The following is a 21,676-nucleotide window of genomic DNA, read 5'->3' as shown; positions in this document are numbered from 1 at the left end:
GGGCCCTCATGGTCCTGGGCTCTGTGGATGTTTGCTGGGACTTCCAGGGCTGGGCCACCTTCAGAGCCTTGGTCCTGTGGACAGCTGTGTCAGGGTCCCACCACACTGTGCAGAAGGCGAGGTCCTCACTGCCTTGTAACTTGTAGAGAACGTCCAGCAGCTGCTGCCCTGTGCCTGCTGGACCACGTTCCGGGTCGCTGAACTACATGGTGAGTGGCCACCTGGAAGTAACTTCCTCTAAGTGCTTTGCCTGAATTGACCCATTTGGTCTGTGTGGTCCTTCTGTGCAGAGGAGACTGTGATGACTTCTGTCTCACAGATGGGGAACCAGAGCCCAGAGAGACCCAGAGCTCACCTAGGGGACACAGGGGGCTCAGAACATGGCTAGTGTGGCTCCTGGAATTCTCCCTCTGGTGCTCTGTCACCTCGGGTCTCCAGGACATGTCTGAGGACATGGAAAGGGGGGTGTCCCAGTGTGGTGGGGCTAAGGTAGCTTCCCCAGGCCCAGGAAGGCCCACCCCATCCTCCTGCATGCACCGTCTGAGTAGATGAGTACCAGCTAGGGTTATGCCATGATCCGTTGTCACATGTGTCCATTCCAGCCCTCGGTTGCCCTGGGATCCCCTTACCTCATGAACCCTCTGCATTATCACAGGTGGTCGTGTTTCAGTTAGAAGCTGGAATTGTGTTTTTATTCGTAGTTTGGATAAAACACTCTGACCCTTTTGCTAAAGCACCTAGGATGTGTGACCCGCGTGGGTGTCTGCGTGGGAAAGCCAGGCTCGGCAAGCTGGAGCTGGGCCGGCCCCACCTGCCCGACTGCTGGTGGCCCAGCGGGCTTCCAGGCCAGGTCTCAGGCAGTTCTGAGCTCCTGCCCTCTGCCAGCATCCTAGTGGCGCATAAAAATGAGCAGGTCCTGCCCCAGCCCTTGCAGGGGACTTAGTCTCATGAGCTCCAAGGACTTCACTGGTGCTAAGGAATGATGGGTACAGGGACAGGGGGTGCGTGCGGGGAGGAGCGTGTTCCCCCATCAATCCTGGTGACTTTTTAGAGTCTGTGAGATTGGATGTTATGAACTCCAGACCCCGGGGGGTGGAGTCCTGCCTGAGGAACTTGAATAGGTATCGGAATCCTTGGGTCCACTCAGAATATCATAAAAACAGAAGCCTGTTGCTTCGTCAGAGAAGGGTTACGCTCTGTGGTTACTTTCGTTAGAGCAGGTGTGAGATCTCCACCACATCAGTGAAAACATACCATACGTGGGCGCGGGGGAAATGAGGTGCAGGGTGGCTTTGCTGGTTGTGCTGACCTTCCTCCTTCCCCCTCCCCGCTTCCCACCTTCTGCCCCTGATGTCAGACTGAAGGAAGAGTAGCAGCGAAAGTACAGCAGCGGTTCCGATCCACTGCACACCTGTAAATGTTATGCTGAATCTTTTCAGATTGAAAAATAAAGATGTTACAGATTCAGCGGAAGCCCCTTCTGCTAATTTTTCTTTAACAGAATTTGAGTACTATGTATTTGAAATAACATTTGGTTTGTTATTAAAATATTGTGTTGATACTGTTAAAACTTTTTACTTTAAAAATGGGGCTTACTTACAATGACATAAGATGCTTAAAATCCAAGGCCTCTGGTCAGCATGGGACAAGAGTGGGTTCTGCAGAGCAACTTTGCGTGAGATGGTTACTTGCACTCGGGTGCTGGGCAGAAAGATCCCCCTGCCTCCCCCAGACCCCAGCCCCTCAATTCTGAAATGTTCGAGCCCAAGGGAGTGAATGGGAAAAAGGTGATTTCCTCCAACGGGCTGTGCCCAGAGCTGCTGTCGAGTTGGTGGGTGAACGAAGAGTGTCAGTCGGCGAATGAGCGCGTCCTTCACATCTGCTGAGGGCAGAGTGCGGAAATGGACGGCCTCCGTATGAGGACTGGCCATTCCTCTCTCCCTTGACTGAGAACACTGAGGTGGGGCCTTCCAAGGTAAAGGAGAGCGGACGATGATCTTTCGCGTTCGCGTCTGTGTTTCCCCTTGGCTTTGCGTGCTGATCTAACAGGTCATACGTGCATGTGTTCCCAGCCCAACACCCCAGGATCCGTGAACCTGACTCAGGAGAGTAAGAATTCTCAGTGCCTGTCGTTTTTTTTCTTAATTGACGGATTTCCTGCTTAGCCAAAGTGTTACTTGGCAACTCGGCTCAGTGCTGTTTTTCTGAGCTGAGAGAAAGGGGTAGTTTGTCTGGTGACAATGGGGATCAACAGGTTTCTTGAGGCTGGGGGAGGCTCGTCTGTGGGGCTCGGGAGCCTCTTGGAGGCCAGCCCTCAGGCTCTCCCAGCTCACGAGGGGAGATGCATGAAGTCTCCAACCTGTAAAAGAGCCTGGATCTTGGAGGATGTCAGAGTGACTGTCCTGGGTGTGGGGCCCTCCTATTGCCCCGACACGTGGGCAGGGTGTCAGGGGTGAGCGCAGACAGACCGGTTCCCGCGGGTCCCCGCAGGTCCATGGCCCCCCAGCTGCCGGGACACACCTTCGTTAGGAGCCCTCTGGGGTCCGGTCCTCCCGAGGGCCTGCCGCCATCCCCGCAGTGGCCGCACTCACTCTGCACGTGTCTGAACCAGGCCGGGTTGCAGTTGGATTCCTGCGTCCATCGGGCTCTCGAGTGCCGCCAGCATGTGGTGTTGGCTGAGCCTCTAGTGCGGTGCGGCTTTATTACAGGTACTTTTGCCGGAAGAATGACCCTCGGGTCTCGTACGACATTAGCCATGAGGCACCTTGATTCCTCAGCAGCCCCTGGAGGGGCTAGGATCCTGCGCGAGGACAACATAGGACGATTGCTCTGTGCTGTCTGTCCTTGCTGCTGCGGGTGTCTGGTTGTTTCTAGGTGCTTGGACCTCTAATCACGCGTGTTTTCACACTGTTGAAAGATTATCTGAGATTCTCTGGGACCTTTAGTTGTGGTTTTGATTGTTAATTACATGCCATGTCATTAATAATAACCACCTTTTATTTCATATTGCAACTTTTTATTTTAAAATTGTGTAATACAAGAAGTTGCAACAGTAGCACTGAACCCAAGGGCCCTGCTCCCAGGCTTGCTTGCCTCCCACGGTCTGTGCTGTTTACACTGGCAGGCAGGTGAGTGAGCCAGGTCCCCGGCACCTCCTGCGTGTTAAGCATTGTGCCAGGTGCTTTCCCTCCTCACCAGGAGCCAGTGGCACGTGTCCTGTTATTCTCTCATTTTCCAGAAGGGAGAATGAGCTCGGACAAGGCAGCAGGGGCCGGGCCAGGGTGCACTCTGCTTGTCTAGCTGCATGCTGGAGCCAGGGCTGAGCAGCCCACCCCGAGTCCAAGTGCCTAGACGTGCACCCTGGCCTGGATGCTGCTGGGGGCGCACTTTACCTGAAGTCCCTGCGAGTGCTTCCCCTCCCATTGGCAGCCCTAGCCAACAACAGACACGCAGCGCAAGTGGTCGGCCCCTTGCCCCTGGTGGGACAGCCTGGGTGTGGCTCCCTTGTGCTCCCGAGCTCCCCCAGGATTCTCTGCTTCCCCTGCCCCATCCTGCTTCTCTCCCATGATGGATTCCCGCCTCAGCCTCTGCTCTCAGGGAGCTAGACCTTGGGCACCTCGTGTGTTTCTAAGCTCGTTTCTTCCCTGTGGTGGGCAAAGTGGGCAGAGGCATGCATGTCACCTTCTCAGGTTGCCAGCAGCAGAGTTGGGGTGCCCTGCTGGCTTCCCCAGGAGACCCTGGGGCTCCAGGACCAAAGGCCTTGGTGGTGCAGCCTCTGCAGGCTGACATTTCCTGGTGGCTTGCCATCAGCTGTTCAAACACCCACGGCGAGACAGCGCCCAGCCTGGCTGGAGGGTCACCCACAGAAGACTTCACAGGCCTCCACAATACCCGAGGCAGCAGCGTGGTCCTGCTCCAGCCAGCAGAGGACCAGGCCACGCCCCAGGGATGTGGGCTTGCACCAATAGGACGAGGTGGCCCTGACATTTTCTCTCCAAGCCTGAGGATGGACGGCAGAGCCGCTCTGGGACTTCACGGTGGCGTCTGGCCTGGACGGGTGTGCACAGTGGCCCGGCGCGGCCCTGCGGTTAGCCTCTGCGTTCTCGGTGCCCAGCTGAAGCCTCCCGTTGCCTTTGCGTGTAGGTGCGGCACGCGGTGACTTGCGTGGTGGGGGGCTGGCTGATGGACCTGCGGGACCGCTACTCCTTCTTCCACAAGCTCATCCCGCTGTTGCTGAGCAGCCTCGAGGACGACATCCCTGCAATTGCGTAAGTGCTGAAATGGCACTGGTGGCCGCGGCTCCGGGGGGGCGGTCAGGCCTTCCGTTCTAAGGGGTTCCGAGGCCTTCGCTGTAGCAAGTGTGGGTTCCTCCATTTTCTGGATCATCTGTCCGTGAGTTGTTGCTGTGCCTCACGGTGTCTTCCGGAAGCCCACCCTGTGCCCTCGGCCGTATCGGCTCTGAGACCGGGAGCCACACAGACGGTTTCTGTGGCTTTAAAATAGCCTTGTGTTTCCAGCGCTTGGGGTGCACACGTACAAATTGGTCATGGTTTAGTGCCATCAGTAAAGGGCTCAGAAGCCCAATGGAATTCCTGGCCCCTGTGGGGAGAGACTTGGCGCCACGTCCGCAGGCCCCAGCTGCCTCCGCAGGAACTGCCCGCCCTGACACGAGTGTCGTGCTGCAGGCTCGAGGCCGCCGACCTCTGGGAGAAGGTCGGCCTGCAGTGGCAGAGGGAGAACGAGGACGACCTCAAGGACAAGCTCGACTTCGCCACTCCCCCTCCAGCCCATCACCCGTCACCAGGTGAGTGCAGCCTTCCCCAGGTCTGTGAGGCGGCACTCTGTCCAAGGTGTTCCGGGCCTGCACCATGGAGCCGCAGAGAGGCGCTGCAGGCAGGATGCGGGTCCGCAGCCTCCGGTGTCACTCAAGGCCACGAGGACGCCTCCATGGTGCCCTGTGCTCCGGGTGGCTTTATCCAAGGGCGCGTGTGGGCCACCGCGGGATGCACAGGGCTGTGGAGCACGGGCGGCGGCTGACAGCGGCAGGCACTTTAGAAACGGGTGGTGCTTTGTCACTGTACAAGAACACCTTCCTCTGTAAGCGTCACCCAAGACGCGGTTACAGAGAGGACGCACGCAGGACGCGGCAGGGTGCAGCCCTCACGACTCGGGGCGAGGTGCGCACTCTGAGCAGAGGCTCCGTCTCACGGCCTCCCACCCTTCCCTCGTGGTGGGTCCCTGCCCGCCGGGAGCACACGCGTGTGCTGTGTGCGTGTGTCTCCCGAGCACCGGAGTCCCATGGGAGCGGTGTTGGCGAGGAGCCCCTGGGAGCTGTACACCATCGTTTCTTCCGTTCTGAAAGCCGCTTTCCTGTGGGGACGAGGCGTCTCGCAGTTGCCGTCTATCTGCAGAGCGTCTTTGTAGAATGAACGCGGATGAGGTGCACACTGGCGGGGCCGAAGTAGGACGATGCGCCGTCAGAGACCGCGGCTGTGTGCGCGCCACGGCCCAGTGCCCTGGCGGGGGCGCTGCACCCCGTGAGGACAGCGTGGAGACGAGCACTTGTGCTTTGTATTGGTGTGACCGTGACTTTGAGGCCAGCAAAGGAGCCCCTCCTCCCTCTTAAGCCTGTGAGTCCAGTGACTGCTTCTGCGTGCTCAGCGCGTCCTCTCACGCGGCCTCGCGTCCCGCACTGCACAGCTGGTGTGAGGGGAGAGCACACGTGTTTCAGAAAAGGTACAGAAGTTAGTCGCTAGCAGGGATTTTTCTGATTTCGTAAATCTGACAGTATAACATCTTTCTAAAAATGTAGACCTTTGACATGAAGGTTCCCTTGGTGCCTGGGAGGGAAGCGGAGTTCTAAAGGGGGATTCCTGTCCTGCCCTGCATGTGCCCCTCTGCTGCCTGGAGGCGGCGTCCCGCCGGTCGGCCCTGGCAGCACACGGTGCTCTCTGCTTACTTAGGGGCAGTCTCGGCTGGGTTCTCACCAAGGTTGAGATACGGTGACCGTGCTCGGATGTGAGGTCCCCACGAGTCACTGTGGCTCTTTGCCCGCTCACGGTCTGCGCACACAGGGCTGTCCGCGTGCTGCCGGGACGTCTTTATCCGGTGCCCCCGTGGTGTTGGGTGTGCCCCCAGGTCACACGACGGAGAGGGTGGTCATGCTCCAAAGGCTTGTTTTAGTCCGAGCAGAATGAATTTAGAGTGGATCACAATCACGGTGGCAGGGTCAGGGCGCCTGGGCGCTCAGTCATTTGGGCATCCGACTCTTGGTTTTGGCTCAGGTCATGATCTCGGTCCTGGGATCGAGTCCCATGTCGGGCTCTCCGCTCAGTGGGGAGTCTGCTTCTCCCTCTCCCTCTGCCCCCCCCATGCACGTGCACATGCTCTCTCTCTCTCTAAGATAAATTAAAACCTTTGTAGAGAAAGTTAGCAGGATAAGCACTAGATTTCATTAGATGGTTGGCATTTTCTCCTAAAAGTACTTTTTTAAAATTTGAATTTTAAATCTAAGCGTTCAGATTCTTTTCACACCATTTCACCTGTCAGATTTCATCAGCCACTTCCTCAGAACCTTGCCGCTGGCCGTCTGCTCTGCACACACACGGCCCTCCCGCTGCCCCCAGCTCTACCGCCTGCCTCCCCTTGGGTCCTGTGCTGTCCCCGCTCCGCGGCCACACTGCAGCCCCGTGAGATAATTCCCGTCAGTACCCTCACCTTCGAAGGTAGAGTTTGACAAGCAAATCGTTGTGTGACCACCACTCATGAAGATCTGGGACATTCGTCAGCCCCGACCGTGCCCGGCCCCTGCCGTGGGCACTCCCTTCCCTCCGTGTGGTTCTGTCTCTCCTAGGACGTCGTCGTCACACGCACGGTCGTACGCACAACGCAGGTCGCCCGCAACTGGTCTGGCTTCCAGTGCTCAGCCCCTGAGGCTCATCGGGGGGCCTGTCTTCCTGCTGCAGGGCGATTCTCTTCTGTGGGTGCACCGAGGTTTACCTCGGGCGGGGGAAAGGACGTTTGGGTCATTTCCGGGTTTTGGTGCTTTGGAACAAGGGCGATCTAAGCACTGCCTACGGTCTGTGTGAGAACTCGGTTCACTGTCTCCGTTAAGCACCAGGGAGTGGGGCTGCTGTGAACTGGGAGCTGCTTTCCTCCCTCTCTGCGGCTGGCTGGACGTTTGTGTCCCACCTGCAGGGACGGGGTTCCCACTGGTCCCTGTTGGCACATGCGGTGGTGGTGGGTCTCTCATATCTGTCATGTGCTTGAGTCATGTGCTTGTCCACATCCCTTCTTCGGCCAAGTGTCTGTTCAGACTTTTGTCCACGCTAAATTGGGTTGTTTGTTGTCTTATGATGGAGTTTTGAGAATTCTTCCTACGTTCTGGGTATGACCCTCTGTTGGATCTGTGTTCTGTGACCCTTCTGTTTGGCTGGGTTCCCTGTGACGTCCCCAGCTGATGGACAGCCGATGGCCCTGGTGGGGCCTGCTCCCCCGTCGCTCTGACTGACGTGGTCAGTGGCTCCCCTCCTGCTGCACGTGCCTCTCGCTGCCTGTCCTGACAGCATGCTTCTCTGAGGGTGTGGACGGACAGTTTCAATGAGGTGCACGGCTCACTGAGGCTGGGCCTGTGTTTGTGCAGTCAGGGCTCGGTCCGTACACGGGGCCACAAGTCTAAGTCAGAGCCCCGTGCCCACTTGGCTGGGAAGACGAGGCATGCGCATAGAGCACCCTTTGTCATTTGACAAACACAGGCTTCCTGTTCTGACACGGAAACGAACTCCACTTTTGAAACCCGGCTATGTGTTGGGAAGATCGGAAGGGCGTCATTTACTGTCCCCGAGTCAGTCACTCCCTGAACAAAGTGCTCTTCTCGGGCAGAAGGGCAAGTTCATGCTTGAAGAGGCTCTGCCCATCCGTTGCGCCCTCAAACTGCCAGCGGCAGGATCAGGTGGTGACAGCGGGTTCCGGAGTCCTTTCGGCTGGAAATGAGCCTCCCGTGGAATCTGTTTTCCTCGGTGACGCTTGAGTGAACAGGGAAGCACCTCTTCTTAATGGTGAATGGCTTGCCGGATCTTCTGACGCAAGAGATCAGAGTTGGTTTTTCTGCCCCGTTTTGGAAATCCCTGGAGTTCCGTTTGAATAACTACCGTTGTAACGCAGATAGCTCTCTTACGCCCTTCAGGGTTTTCCTGTTCTCTTGAGAGCTCAGACCTGCTCTGCTTGTCCGGTTCATCCAAGTGTTCGGAGACGTGGGAGTTGTCAGAAAAGTTACGTTGTGCAGAGGAGAGATGGGGGGCGGGTTTGTACCGGGGGACCCAGGTGAGGGTCTGTGGCGTGGAATATTACCCACTCGAGCTAGCCTCGGGAGCTGGGGAGCAGGGTAGCCCCCTGTTTGGTGCTACAGGAGAAGGGTGGGGTCCCACCGCTCAGCTACTGCAGGCGTACCTGGTTTGCTCCTTGTGGAGCGGGTGAGGCGCCCAGGCCCAAAGGGGCGCGTGACTTGTCAGGACCTGCATGCACCCAACTGAGTGAGCCAGGTTCAGGTTCACGCAGCTTCAGGTCCTCCTTGGTGACCCTCCCTTACACCCTTCCCGCTGCCCCCTGCGCTGAGGGTTCTCCATTTCTTCAAGGAGGTCAATCCCTGGTCGTTTCTGAGATAGCTCTGCTTTGCAAACGCCTGGAACCTTGTGCAGAACTCCCAGTGTCATCCTGCCTGTTTGTGGTGATTTATAAATACACAGGACAGGGCTGACCTGCCACCTGACTTAGATAAACTTGGTTAAAAAAAAAAAAACAAACTGATGATCTGTTTTTCTGCTTGCAATTAAATTACACTTTGTGCAAAAACCAAGCCGAATTTAATGTTCCGTACGCGTCTGGCCTAGCTTAGTCAGGGTTTTGTGTTGAGCTCTCCTTGAGTTGAAACTCTGGCGTGGGGGAGGGCGCTCTGCCCACGTGCAGACCACATCCCTCCCCTGGAACTGGGACTCTTCTCGGGCTGCTGCTGTCTGCACCCGGGGTGTCACCTACAGGCCTGGCAACCCCCAGGCAGGGCTCACCCTTCTTGTGACGGCAGGGGCTGTGCAGAGCTCTTTGGAGGGGCTCAGACCTGCCTCATGGGCACCCGCCCAGATCATTGATAAAGCCCCAGCTGAGCTGATCAGAAAAATGACCTTGGGAGGAATCAGAGGTACCTGAAGGGGAAGACAAAGCTCACCTAGGCTCGGAGCGAGCGTTTGAGCTCTGACCCTCAGACCTGAGAGGTCACAGTCCCCACAGCCTCTCCGCCTCCTGCGTATATAGTTTTGACACCCAGCTGGCTTTGACTTTCCTTCCCAAGCCACCTTTACAAACGCATCCCCTCCTTGGGTGACGTATGGTTGCCGTGTTCTTTCTGACCTTCACCGCTGGTTTCTAGCAAAGTTAAGCAATTTTCTGTTGCCATCCTATTTAATTTTGTTTCAATTATGAAAACAAATTGGCTTTGCGCGTATTTGTGTCTGGTCTGCTTGTGAAGTTGAGCAAGCCTCGTCACCGCAGCTGGCTCTGCGGGGCGGAGCCGGCTCGAGCTGTCTTTGCGTGCTTGCTGCTTGCGGAAGGACTGCAATTCTGTTCTCAAAGGAGAGATCAGTAGATAGTGGCTGAGTTGTAATCTGGACTCTGGACATAAGAAGTTAATCATCGCTCAGGCCTCCGGCGCTTCCTCGGATTCCAGGACAAACAGAAACCCTGACCTCGGGTTGTTTCCTAAAATCAACAGTAACCACGTATGGAAAGGTGCTGGACATGGGGAAGGAGAACCCTCACACGTTGCTGGTGGAAAGACAAAACAATGCAGCCGCTTTACGAAAGTTTGGGAGCTTCTTGAAGTGGTAAAGACGCACTCTCTGTGTGATCCCGTGACCTGGCTGTCCCACCCCAGGTAAACATGCAGCAGAGAGGAAACTGCCCCCCGCCGGCACATGCGTGCATGTTCACAGCAGCATCATTCACAGAACCCCAGAGAGGGAACAACCCAGGGTCTAGCAGCTGGAGCCTGGATCAACAAGCCATGTCTGTCTGAGCCGTGCCGCAGGCCTCAGCCGTGAGTAGGAATGACACTCGGACGCGTGCTGCAGCGTGAACGAAGCTCGGAAACGTCCGTTTAGTGAAAAAGCCCATTCACATGAGATCTCTAGGAAAGATGGAACTGTAGGCAGGGAAGGCAGACCCGTGGCTCCCTGGGGACGGGTGGGGGGTTGACCGCAAGCAGCACGGGGCGCCCGTCGAGGTGGGAGTGCCCTCAAGACTGCGTGTGCATCGACTCAGCTCACATGGTTGAAAGTGCCTTCAACGACACGTAGATCTCACCTCAGTCAAGCTAAGAAACTCACAGACGCTGTGTCAGTGTTAGCGGTCTGTTGGCGTCAGCGTTTCCTGGAGCCCCCCGCCCCATGGTGCAGAAGACGGCACGTCGATGGCCCCTTCCCCTGCACGGCTCAGTCTCCAGGGTCAGCCCTCGCGTGATGGGCCTTGGAGCCACTGCACCCTGCGGGTGCCGGTGAGGCCCGCTGCCCAGAAGGATGGGCACCCCGACCGCAGGCTGCCAGAGGGGCGCTGGCTTGGGGTCACGTCTGGGTTGGGCGTCTCGAACGTGGGAGCTGCTGAGGATAGGGCTGGGTCTGGGGCCACCCTGGCCATAGGCCGCTGCTCACCCTGGGTCTGTCTCGGGGCACGAGTCTCCATGCTTGGCCACCTGACACACTCTGTGTCATCGTAAGTTGACTCTGGATGGTTCTCGAAAGGAGTGAGATCCTTACGTGTCTATACCTCACGTTCTGTTTACTTTGTCTACGTATTCACAGGAAGCCGTGTTGGGTCACACACACACTCAGAGGGAGTGAGGCTCCCTTCTGTCCCACTGATGATTTTGGAAACTACTGCTTTGGAAACTCCTAGGTGCCAGTTCTTTGAACTTGCCTTAGGAACTGAGCGGTTGAATTAGCCTGGCGTTCACGACCCCTGTCCAAGGATCCGTAAGCATGGCCTTGACCTAAATGTAAATAAAGCAAACAGCGCCCGCCCCCTTCCCAGAAGCTCTCCAGGGTTAGGAATGACTGCCGTGGCTCACGTGTGCAAGGGTCATAGCTGTAGGCGCTCAGTGCCGAAGCTGCCTGTGTCCCTGGGGCTGGCAGGCACCCTGCTGTCACCAAAGCTGAGCCACGTGTGCTGTGGGGACAGAGACGAGAGCAGCCAGGCACAGAGACCTGTGCCCTCGTTTCTGGGTGCAGTGGGGGTAGGAGTGGTGTATCTGTCTACATCCCAGGGCCATCTCCCTGGCACACTGGGGAGCCCAGTCACGGAACTATGGGTGGAGTGGGAGCCCCAGGCAGCTTGGCTCTTTATTCTCTTTGGAACTACTTGGTTGGTTGGTTTTTAACTTTGGTTTTTCATTACCTTTTTGGAAAGAAAAACAAAAAAATATTTTTCTTAAGTAGTGCTGAGTTGGTTCATACCCTGCTTGTGGGCATATAAATACGTGGAGGTAGAGGCGTACAGGTAGACATGGGTAGATGCGACAGGCTTCCTGCATTTCAGGACACTGAGCGTGGCCTCTGGCCAAGTTCTCAGAAATACACAGACAGACTTAGGTGCAAAGATGTTCATCGTGGTGTTAATTACAGTATTGAGAGTCCGTAGATGATAATGCTCGGTTCTGTTAGCTACTTAAAGTCGTACCCTGGATTCTCGAGTATTGTTTTGGTCTGGCGCTGTACCAGAGCGGGATGGGAACGTTCTCTGTTTGCCTTCAGGACAGCACCCCTGGCCCACGGGTGCTACTGGGCACCTGAAACGTGCGCCGTGGGACCGAGACACTGAACTGTGATTTAAGCTTCATGAACGTTAGCCACGTGTGGCTAGCGGCTCCCGTGCTGGGAGTGCAGCTCCGCAGCCCAGAACAGGGTCGGCCAATGTGTTCTGTAAAGGACCATACGGTCCGTGTACCAGGCGCAGGAGGCCGCGTGTGTGTCCCAGCTGTTCTGCCTGCTGTGTGACGTCACCGTGGCGCTAGACAGCAGTAGCTGAGCAGGCGAGGCTGCGTCCCACTGTCACTTGATTCCCAGAAACAGGCGGCAAGTCAGTTGTGGCTCCTGGGCCACAGTTTGCCACCCCAGGTCTAAGAGAATATTGTCCTTTCTGCTCCATCCCATAGTACGGAACAGCGGGCTTCAGAACACAGACGTAGTGAGGCCCCTGTTTCTTTGCACTTACTGCATAGACCTCGTGTCCCCAGCCTTGTGCCACCAGCCGCCCTGTTTCATGTTCCTCGTCCGACACACTTTCCACAGTGGATACACCATCAGGAAGCACAGTATTGCTTGTTTGTTAACAAGTACACGTAAACAGCCGACATAGAATCATTGGAACTGATTTTTTTTTTAAGATTTTATTTACTTATTTGACAGAGATAGAGACAGCCAGCGAGAGAGGGAACACAAGCAGGGGGAGTGGGAGAGGGAGAAGCAGGCTCCCAGACGAGCAGGGAGACGGATGTGGGGCTCGATCCCAGGACCCTGGGATCACGCCCTGAGCCGAAGGCAGACGCTGAAGGACTGAGCCACCCAGGCGCCCCGGAACTAATTTTCTAACATAGCATAAAAATAAAAAAGTAACAGGGAAAAAAACGAAAATGGGGTCTCATGGTACAAACTGTTGCTTTTTCTAAAACACCCTCTAAACTCTGACCTGTCATGAGTTCATTTCTATCTTTAGAGTTTTTTTACTAAGAATTTCTAATGAAGTTTTTATTTTAATTCCAGTGAGTTAACATACAGCGTTCTGTTAGATTCAGGTGTGCGATAGAGTGACCCCACACTTGCCTGCGTCACCCTGTGCTCATCACAGCAAGTGCGTTCCTTAGTCCCCATCTGATGCAGTTGCCCGTCCCCCTCCCACCTCCCTTCTGGTCACCATCACTTTGTTCTTTAGACTTGAGAGTCTGTTTCTTGGTTTGTCTCTCTTTTTTTCCCCTTTGCTCATTTGTTTTGTTTTTTAAATTCCACGTATGAGTGAAATCACACGGTATTTGTCTTTCTCTGGCCAACTGATTTCGCTTCACGTAATGCCCTCTAATTGTATTCCTGTCATTGCCAATGGCAAGATTTCATCCTTTTTTATGCCTGAGTAATATGCTAGTGTGAGTGTGTGTGCGAGTGTACATTGCATCTTTATCCATTCATTGATCAGTGGACACTCATCTCCTCCCATAATCTGGCTATTGTAGATAATGCTGTTATAAGCATAAGGGTGCATGTCTCCGTTTGAATTAGTGTTTTTGTGCGGTCTCTTGGTAAATACCTAGTAGTGCAATTTCTAGATCATAGGATGGTTCTATTTTTAACTTTCTGATGAGCCTCCATACTGTTTCCAGAGCGGCTGCGCCCGTGTGCATTCCCAGCAACAGTGCATGGGATTCCCCTTTCTCCACATCCTCGCGGACACCCGTTGTTGCTTGTGTTGTTGATTTTAGCCGTCGTGACAGGTGTGAGGTGGTGTCTCATCGCGGTTTTGTTCTGCGTCTCCCTGATGACGAGTGATGTTGAGCATCTTTCCACGTGTCTGTTGGCCATCTGGGTGTCTTCTTTGGAGAAATGTCTGTTCGTGTCTTCTGGCCCTTTTTTAACTGGACTGTTTGTTTTTTGGGTGTTGAGTTGTATCAGTTCTTTATATATTTCAGATACTAGCCATTGATCAGAGATGTCGTTTGCAAATATCATCTCCCTTTCTGTAGGCTGCCTCGTAGTGTTGTTGGCTGTGTTCTTGGCCGCATAGCAGCTTTCTATGTTGACGGAGTCCCGATAGTTTATTTTTGCTTTTGTTTCCCTTGCCTCGGGAGACAGAGCTAGAGAAATGTGGCTGCAGCCAAAGTCAGAGACATTACTGCCTGTGTCCTCTTCTAGGATGTTTATGGTTTCAGGCCTCACATTCAGGTCTTCCGTCCGTTCTGAGTGTATTTCCGCGATAATAAAGGTGATAAAGTGGTCCGGTTCCACTCTTCTGCATGTGGCCGTCCAGTTTTCCCAGCACCGTTTGTTGAAGAGACTGTCCTATTCCCATTGGCTATTCTTTCCTGCTTTGTTGAAGGGGAGTTGACCATAGCGTCGTGGGTTCCTTTCTGGCTTTTCTGTTCTGCTCTGTTGGTCTGTGTGTCTGTGTTTGTGTCAGTACCATACGGGTTTTGATGATTACAGCTTTGCAGTACAACTCGAACGCTAGAATTGTGCTGGCTCCGGCTTTGCTTTGCTTTTCCAAGGTTGCTTTGGCTCTTCGGGGTCTTTCGTGGTTGCACACACATTTCAGGATTGTTCTAGCTCTGTGAAAAATGTTGATGGTATTTTGATAGGGGTTGAGTGAAACGTGTATTTTACTTTGGGCGGCGTTGATTTTTACCAATGTCCGTCCTTCCTATCCACGAGCATGGAATGTCTTTCCATTTCTTTGTATCCTCTTCATTTTCTCTCACCTGTGTTTTCTAGTTCTTAGAGTCCAGGTCTCTTGCATCTTTGGTTAGGTTTATTCCTAGGTATCTTATTACTTTTGGTGCAGTTGTACATGGGATTGCTTTCTTCATTTCTCTTTCTGCTGTTTCATTATCAGTGCGTAGAAATGCAACAGGTTTCTGCACCTCGATTTTGTGTTCTGTGACTTTGCCGAATCGGTGTATCAGTTGTCGCAGTTTTTGGGTGGAGTCTTTCGGGTTTTCTACACAGAGTATCGTGTCATCTGCAAATAGTGAAAGCTTCCCTTCTTCCTTACAATTAGGATGCCTTTGGTTTCTGAGGCTGGGACTTCTGGTACTATGTTGAGCAGCAGTGGTGAGAGTGGCCATCCTTGTCTTGTTCCTGACCTTCGGGGGGAAGCTCCGTTTCTCCCCATCGAGTACGACCCTAGCCGTGGGTTTTTCACGTATGGCCTTTATCGTGTTGCGGTGTGTTCCCTCCTGCTTCGTGGAGGGTTTGTTCCATGAACGGGTGCCGTACTTCGTCAGGTGCTCTTCCTGCATCTGCCGAGAGGATCCCGTGGTTCTTGTCCTTTCACTTGTTCATGTGATGTATCACGTTGATTCATTTGCAAGTGTTGAAACTCCCTTGCAGCCCAGGAATAAATCCCACTCGACCATGGTGAATGAGGTTTGGGTTTTTTGTTGTTTTTTTTGTCTGTTTCTTTTTTGGTTTTTTTTTTAGAACTGAGAGCATGGGGGTGGCAAGGGGAGGGGCAGAGGGAGAAGGAGAGAGAATCTTGAGCAGGCTCCATGTCTAGGGCAGAGGCCAACGCGAGGCTCAGTCTCAGGACCCTGAGATCATGACCTGAGTCAAAATCAAGAGTCGTCCAATCAACCAACTGAGCCACCCAGGCCCCGCATGAGTTTCTTTAATAAATTGTTGGATTTGGTTTCCTAGTGTTTGTTGACGACTTTTGCATCCAATTTCATCAGGGATGTTGGCCTGTGTAGTTCTCTTTTTTTGTGGAGTCTTTCTCTGGTTTTGGGATCAGGCAGTGCTGGCCTCATGGAAGTTTTCCTTCCATTTCTATTTCTGGAATAGTTTGAGAACTGAGTTTTGATTTTTGAAGATCAAACCTTTAATGAGAATGTTTGAAGCCTTTTTTGTAGAAATTGATAAACATTCTAAAATCACATGGAAATGCAGAGGACCTAGGGCCACCAGAACATGGACAATGAAGACCGAAGTTGAAAGGTTCACACTTCCTTTTTCAGAGCAATCCGCAGAGTGGAGCACGCAGGACTCCAGACTGTGTGGGGCTGGCATACGGAAGGTGGGGGGGGGGGCGATCGAGCATTCAGAAATAGATGCCCACGTACGTGGACCACTGATCTTGGACACGCTTCATGGCAGTTCAGTGGAGAAAGGATGGTCTTTCAACACTGGTCACTAAAAATAAATCAATAAACTTCAAAAACAATCCAATTTTTTAGTGGGCAGAAAGATTTTTTAGGGCACCTTGCCGGCAAAGATACAGATAGGCTCGTTAGGAAGCAAGTGTGAAGCCACGGCAGGTGCCACACACCCTCTCAGTGGCTTTCACTGAGGACCGGCCACCCAAGCACGGTTGAGGACACAGAGGAGCTGAGCCCCTGCCCAGGTGGTGTGGACAGGAAACGGGGCAGCCACTTTGGAAAACCACTTGGCAGTTTTTTCAATCAAATGCTGCCTGCCGTGGAACCTGGTGGACGCAGCCTCAGGCACTCACCCTCCGAGCGGCCGCCATGTCCACTCAGGCTTGCGTGTGGTGCTCGTCGCAGATTTCTTGGCAACAGCCCAGCCCGGGAAGCAGCCTGAGGTCCGTCAGCAGGTGGCGGACAGGCAGAGGGATGAAGGCACACTCCCACGTGGATGGCCCTGGGGTCATTGTGCAGGGAGGGGAGCCGGGCAGACCTAAGTGCGAACCTCGCAGTTCTGCCCAGAGACGGCCCGTCTGTAGAGACGGGAAGCGGAGCGCGGTTGCCTGGGCGACGGGAAGTCCTGGGGGCACTGCAGGGGCGCAGGAAGCTTTGGGGTGATGGGTGCATCTGTGTCCTGGTGTGTCCGTGTGTCAGAACTTACCAGATAAGCACTTGGTGTCTTTTATAGTGTATCACTTACACATCAGTTTCTGTATAAGAAGTTTAAGCTAAATGAGGACACTGTGGCTTCATTTCTGCCCTCAGAGTTGGTTTGCACTTTTAAGGGTTGTCCCTTACGCAGGGGACGTGTGATGAATCCGCTTCCCCAGATTTCGTGGCGGTCTCACTTGTGAATTTCCCGGCTTATTCTTTCCACCTGCAGAGAACCGCCCCGTGCTAGGCTGTCGGGAGCTCGTCTTCAGAAACCTGTCCAAGATCCTTCCGGCCATCTGTCACGACGTCACCGACTGGGTGGTGGGGACCAGGGTGAAGGCGGCCCAGCTGCTGGCGGTGCTGCTGCTCCACGCCGAAGACCACATCACGCAGCACCTGGACGTCATCCTCCGCACCCTGCACCGGGCATGTGCCGACGATGACGGGGCCGTGGTCAGCAGCGTGAGTTGCCTGTTTCTGGTCACGTTCCATGAGCCATAGCTTACGGGCTGTAGATTCACCCGTGTTAGGTCATAGGTCTGCGGGTTTGGATAAATGTGAGCGGCCGTGGAACTGCACCACAGCCGAGATAATGTTCATATCGCCCTGAGATCCCCTTGGGTCTTGGCATCCATCCTCCCCCCTCCCCCGCCGCTGCCCCTGCTTGCAGCCCCTGCCACCCAGATCTGTTTTCTGTGCCCACGAAGGGTGGCACGTAAAGGTCACTCTTCAGGGGCTCGAGCCCCCGCTCCTCACGCCTTCTCTCAGCACGAGCAGGCGGATTGCACAAGCGCACCAGCCACGCCTCTGGCAGACCCTCCCTGTGAGCCTCGCTGGGGTAGGCAGGGCGCCCTCCTGGCTCTGATGGCACTCGCGTGCCCACGGGCTCTGCCAGGCAGGGGCTGCTGGCCCAGCATGTGACAGCCGGCATCTCCTTGCCAGTTCTCACTGCCACCCGCCAACAGGCTGGCGGTTGGTGCCACCGAGTGCATGGCTAGATGCAGGTGAGCCTCAGCTAGGTTGGCTTCCCTTGTCCTTTTGCCCCTGTGAGCTTGGCCACTGGGTGCCTCTGCTGAGCAACGGGCTGTGTGGACATGCTCACTTCTGCCCAGGGAACACATCGTGGGGCCCATGACGGTGGCCTGGCACACTGGGGAACGTCCCCAAAATATGTCATTTGGGAATGTTGTGTAACTGGAATCACGCAGCGAGTGTCTTTTAGAGATTGGCTAATGCCCGAGGCCCGCTGTCATGACTGCCAGGTGGTGCCCACGGCGTGGAGGTCCCAGCGTGTGGCCATTTGTTCATAACGGGCTTAGGTCACTGGCAGCGGACAGTGGGCCTCCTGGGCACCAGCCCCCTGCGGAAGCTCCAAGGGCCATGGGGACTTGCTGCTGCCTGCACGCCGGGTAGACCTTCACGCAGGGCTGCGTGTGCGAGGCTGGGAGCTGGCAGGCAGGTGCAGGAGTGCTGAGGGCCGTGCGGTGGGCAGCCCGCCAGCTTTTTGCCTTCTCGCGCAGTGCACCAGATCCGCGGAGCTGGTCGGGGTGTTCGTCAGCCCAGAAGTGTTTCTGAAGCTGCTCGTGTCCATGCTGAAGAAGTCGCCCTCCCCCTCCGGCCTCCTGGTCCTCGCTTCCGTCCTCCGAGGCTGCCCTAGGGAGGCCCTCCAGCCACACGTGAAGGTCATCGCCAAGGAGCTGGCCCGCCCCCACATCTGTCAAGGGTCTGAAAACGTAAGCTGTGGGAAGGGAGGTCGGCGGAGCACATCCTGAGGTGAACCCTCTGTGCAGGGAGAGCGGGCAGCGCCCCTGCCTGCCGCTTTCTACACATACCTGTTGATCAGTATTAGTATTAGCAGATCCCCACGGGCGCATCAGAGCTTTCCGCCCCACAGCGGTGGCCAGGGTACTGCCACTGACACCGTCTTGTCTGGGGACCTGTGTGCCTGCTTCCTCCTGCTCGTTCCAGTCTGGTCATTCACGTTGGAACTAAACACACGGACAGTGTGGGTCCTGCCTCACGCTGGCCGCCTTCCACATGCCCAGTGGCCACTGTGCGGGATAGTGTGGGATAGGGCAGGTCCGTGCTGGGGACAGGCCGTGGAGCCACAGCGTGGGGCTCGCGTGGTCAGCACCCCTTCCTGCCCTCACCGTCGGTCCTCAGCCCGTCACCCCGAGCTGGTTCTTTGCTCGTGTCCCCTGGCATTATCGTAATGTGCTCGGAACAGCTGAGCCCGGCTGGGAAACGGGTGCGGGAGTCTGCTCGTGGCTACTATGAATTCGCTTTATGCTATGTTGAAGCAGTCTGGCTAGCCAGGCTTCGTCATTTGGAGTAGTTTATAGTTGTTTGCTATTGAGAAAAAATAAGGACTTTGTTTTTGTGTGGCTGTGACACGCTTAAACTCTACAACCCCAGCACTGGATGTGGCCCTCTCACTCCTCTGTAGGGAACAGGGCCAGCCACTTGTCCGTCCCCGTGGCGCAGGCTCGAGGCCCCGCAGCGGCTGCTGGGGCCATGACTGGCCCGGGGATGGGGGACCAGCTGTGTCTTCGGGCACGGCCGGGCGCCAGGACGCTGTGCGTGAGCTCATCTGGTCCTTCTCCGGCTCGGGTGACAAGGTGGCCCCGTCATGGTTGCAGGTCCGCCCTCAAGGCCGCTTAGAACACGGCGGGTGGGAACTGGGCCTGAGGGTGTGAGGGAGTGTCGACGAATCATTCTGCCTGCTCTTGGCGCTTTTAACACGTTTCACCTTTTCTCAAACCCGTTTTTAACATCATCGTCAAACCCATGTGAATTCTGCATTTTTGCTCAGGGTGGTCTGGAAAAGTTGTAATCCCTCTATGTAGATTTGTGAGCCAGAAGCTTTCCTTTTCCTAAAAGGCTAAATTTGAATTTTTGTATACGTGTTTAAATACAGATCTTATAAATTTTATAGGAAAGCAAATATAATTTTCATGTCTTAGCATTATTTACAGAAAAGTTTAATCTCTTAGTCCACAAAGTTCAGATTATGCGCTTGGCTCCTCATCTTCCAGTTTTGTTTTGTTTTTTTGAGGAAGAATTTCTGCAATGATTTTTCTTCTTTTGTTTTATTTTGTTTTTTTAAGTAGTCTCCACGCCCAGCACGGAGCCCCACACTGGTCTTGATCTCACGACCCTGAGGTCATGACCTGAGCTGAGATCAAGAGTTGGTCGCTCAGCCGACTGAGCCACCCAGGCGCCCTGTAGTGATGTTTTAAACAGTGCGATCACGCTTAGTGTCTCCCCAGATGTGTTCCGGGCTCAGGTTGAGGACCAGCCGTAGTGAAAACCCAGGACGCGCGTTCTGCCCCTTTCCTCACAGACTCAGCCGTTCGGCAAAGGCAGCAGGCGCAGACCTGTTCTCCCCGAGGCAGGAGAGTCTCCTGTAGCCGTGGTGACACGGGAAGCAGCGTGAGCTTCCGGCAGTCATTCCCCAGGAGCTGGGAGGACGGGCTCGGACGTCTTCCAAGAGCCCGCTGAGGTGTAGAAACTCCCTGTCAACCAGACAGAGGCGCCCTGAGGGTGCCTGCTGGGCCGCGCATCGCGGGGCCTCCAGTGCTGCGGGGTGGGTGGGGGGGTCGTGGCAGGTGCCTCCCAGGTGTGTCTGGCCAGCGCTGCACCTGGGGCTGAGCTGAGGGAATCGGAGCCTTTCCTTTGAAATGTTTGTTTTGTGACAGGTAACTGAGCTGAGGAAATTGTTTGATACCGTAAGGGTAACTCATTTATTCCTGTTTAACGAACAAAAACCAGGAGTGCAGGGGCGCGGTCGCCATAGAAATGTCAGCCTCTAGCACTTTTTCCTGTAAAGTTTCGACAACCTTAGATGACACTGAGTTTCAGGAGCAGAAACTAAGACATCACTTTGGAACCTGTCGCTTCCCCCCGCCTTTGTCTCCCTCTGGGGTGCAGGTGGAGGGAACATTCTCTGCTTAAGTGGGAAGAAATCCGTGAACGCTGAGGCCCAGTTTCCCAAAGACGGGGCCACACTCCCCACAGGAGGGGACGTCTGTGAAAGCATGAGGCTCCTCGCTGGCCCCGGGGTCCGGGGCTCCCCGAGACAGCCAGCAGCCAGCCCACGCCGATGGTGGCTCGCATCTCAGGACCTGAATTCCTTCTTAACTGAAAGCAGTTGACCCATAAGCATGTAGGTCGTTCTAGAGATTAGCTGAAATCACGTCCTTGGAAACTGGGTGGCCGCCCATCCAGACCTAAAAGAAATCCGGCTGTGGGACAAGTGAGAATGTGAATTAAACACCAGTCTGGCTTCCCTGGGGGAGCTGGACGCGGTGCTCACCGCCGGTTCCCATCCTGCATGAGAGCAGTCTGGCGTGCGCGGACCACACTCCTCTGTGATCCAGCACGAATTCTTTGAAGTCCCGTGATTTACGTCACTTGTGCATGAGCCACAGAACTCCAGAACCACCTCTGGACCGGCCCCATTCATGAGACAGTGTGTGTGTGCACACCTCCTGTGTCAGCCTGCTGCTTCGTGACCGCCGTCCCTGCCTTTCTGTCCTTCGTGAAACCCGCGTGAGGCTTGTCCGTGGACGGACATATGAGAAGCACGTATGGACACGGGCATTAAGGAGTCCTGCCCCGCGGTTGATGAGGCTGAAGTCCGCGAGGTGAGCGGCTGGCTGGAAGGACCTGGCGGAGGCGCCCCCTTGTCGTCCCCGTCCGTCAGGAAGCACGTCCTGAACCACAGAATTATATTTACTTCGGTTAAAACTTATGTTACAGAAAGACTCAGAAATACACAGCAGTGGAGAGAATAGCGATGAAGCCCCCACGCCCCCACCCAGCCTCCGTGGCCATGGCCTCTGGTGCTCCTGTTCTGTCCACTTCCTCCACCTTCTCTGTTACCCTTGGGGGCCGGCAGGGAGGGCTGGGTGCTTGCAGGCGGCTCCAAGATGCCCTGTCATTTCTCCTGTGAATTTTACGGGATGTATGGCTAACACATAAGAATTTCTTTAAATGTAACCAAGAGACCACTAAGCATTTCTTTCTCGGGCCGTGTTCAGTTTCCCCTAGAAAAGAACACCATGAAAGTTTTCC

The 21,676-nt window shown here is 55.0% G+C and overlaps 1 protein-coding gene across 1 annotated transcript in view; it reads left to right on the top strand.

The window, feature by feature from the left end:
• The window catches only part of DNAAF5 (dynein axonemal assembly factor 5), a 47,077-nt gene that overhangs the window by 6,353 nt on the left and 19,048 nt on the right, over positions 1 to 21,676 (top strand). Inside the window, exons 3-6 of the mRNA XM_026490024.4 lie at positions 4,144 to 4,268; positions 4,686 to 4,804; positions 16,830 to 17,062; positions 18,121 to 18,333. Of these exons, the coding sequence (XP_026345809.1) occupies positions 4,144 to 4,268; positions 4,686 to 4,804; positions 16,830 to 17,062; positions 18,121 to 18,333 (690 nt within the window). The remainder of the gene's footprint in view (positions 1 to 4,143; positions 4,269 to 4,685; positions 4,805 to 16,829; positions 17,063 to 18,120; positions 18,334 to 21,676) is intronic.

Source organism: Ursus arctos, unplaced genomic scaffold, assembly GCF_023065955.2.
Source record: "Ursus arctos isolate Adak ecotype North America unplaced genomic scaffold, UrsArc2.0 scaffold_2, whole genome shotgun sequence".
NCBI lineage: Eukaryota > Metazoa > Chordata > Mammalia > Carnivora > Ursidae > Ursus > Ursus arctos.
The sequence above is the reverse complement of the archived record's forward strand: the minus strand, read 5'-3'. Positions and strand labels throughout refer to the sequence as shown.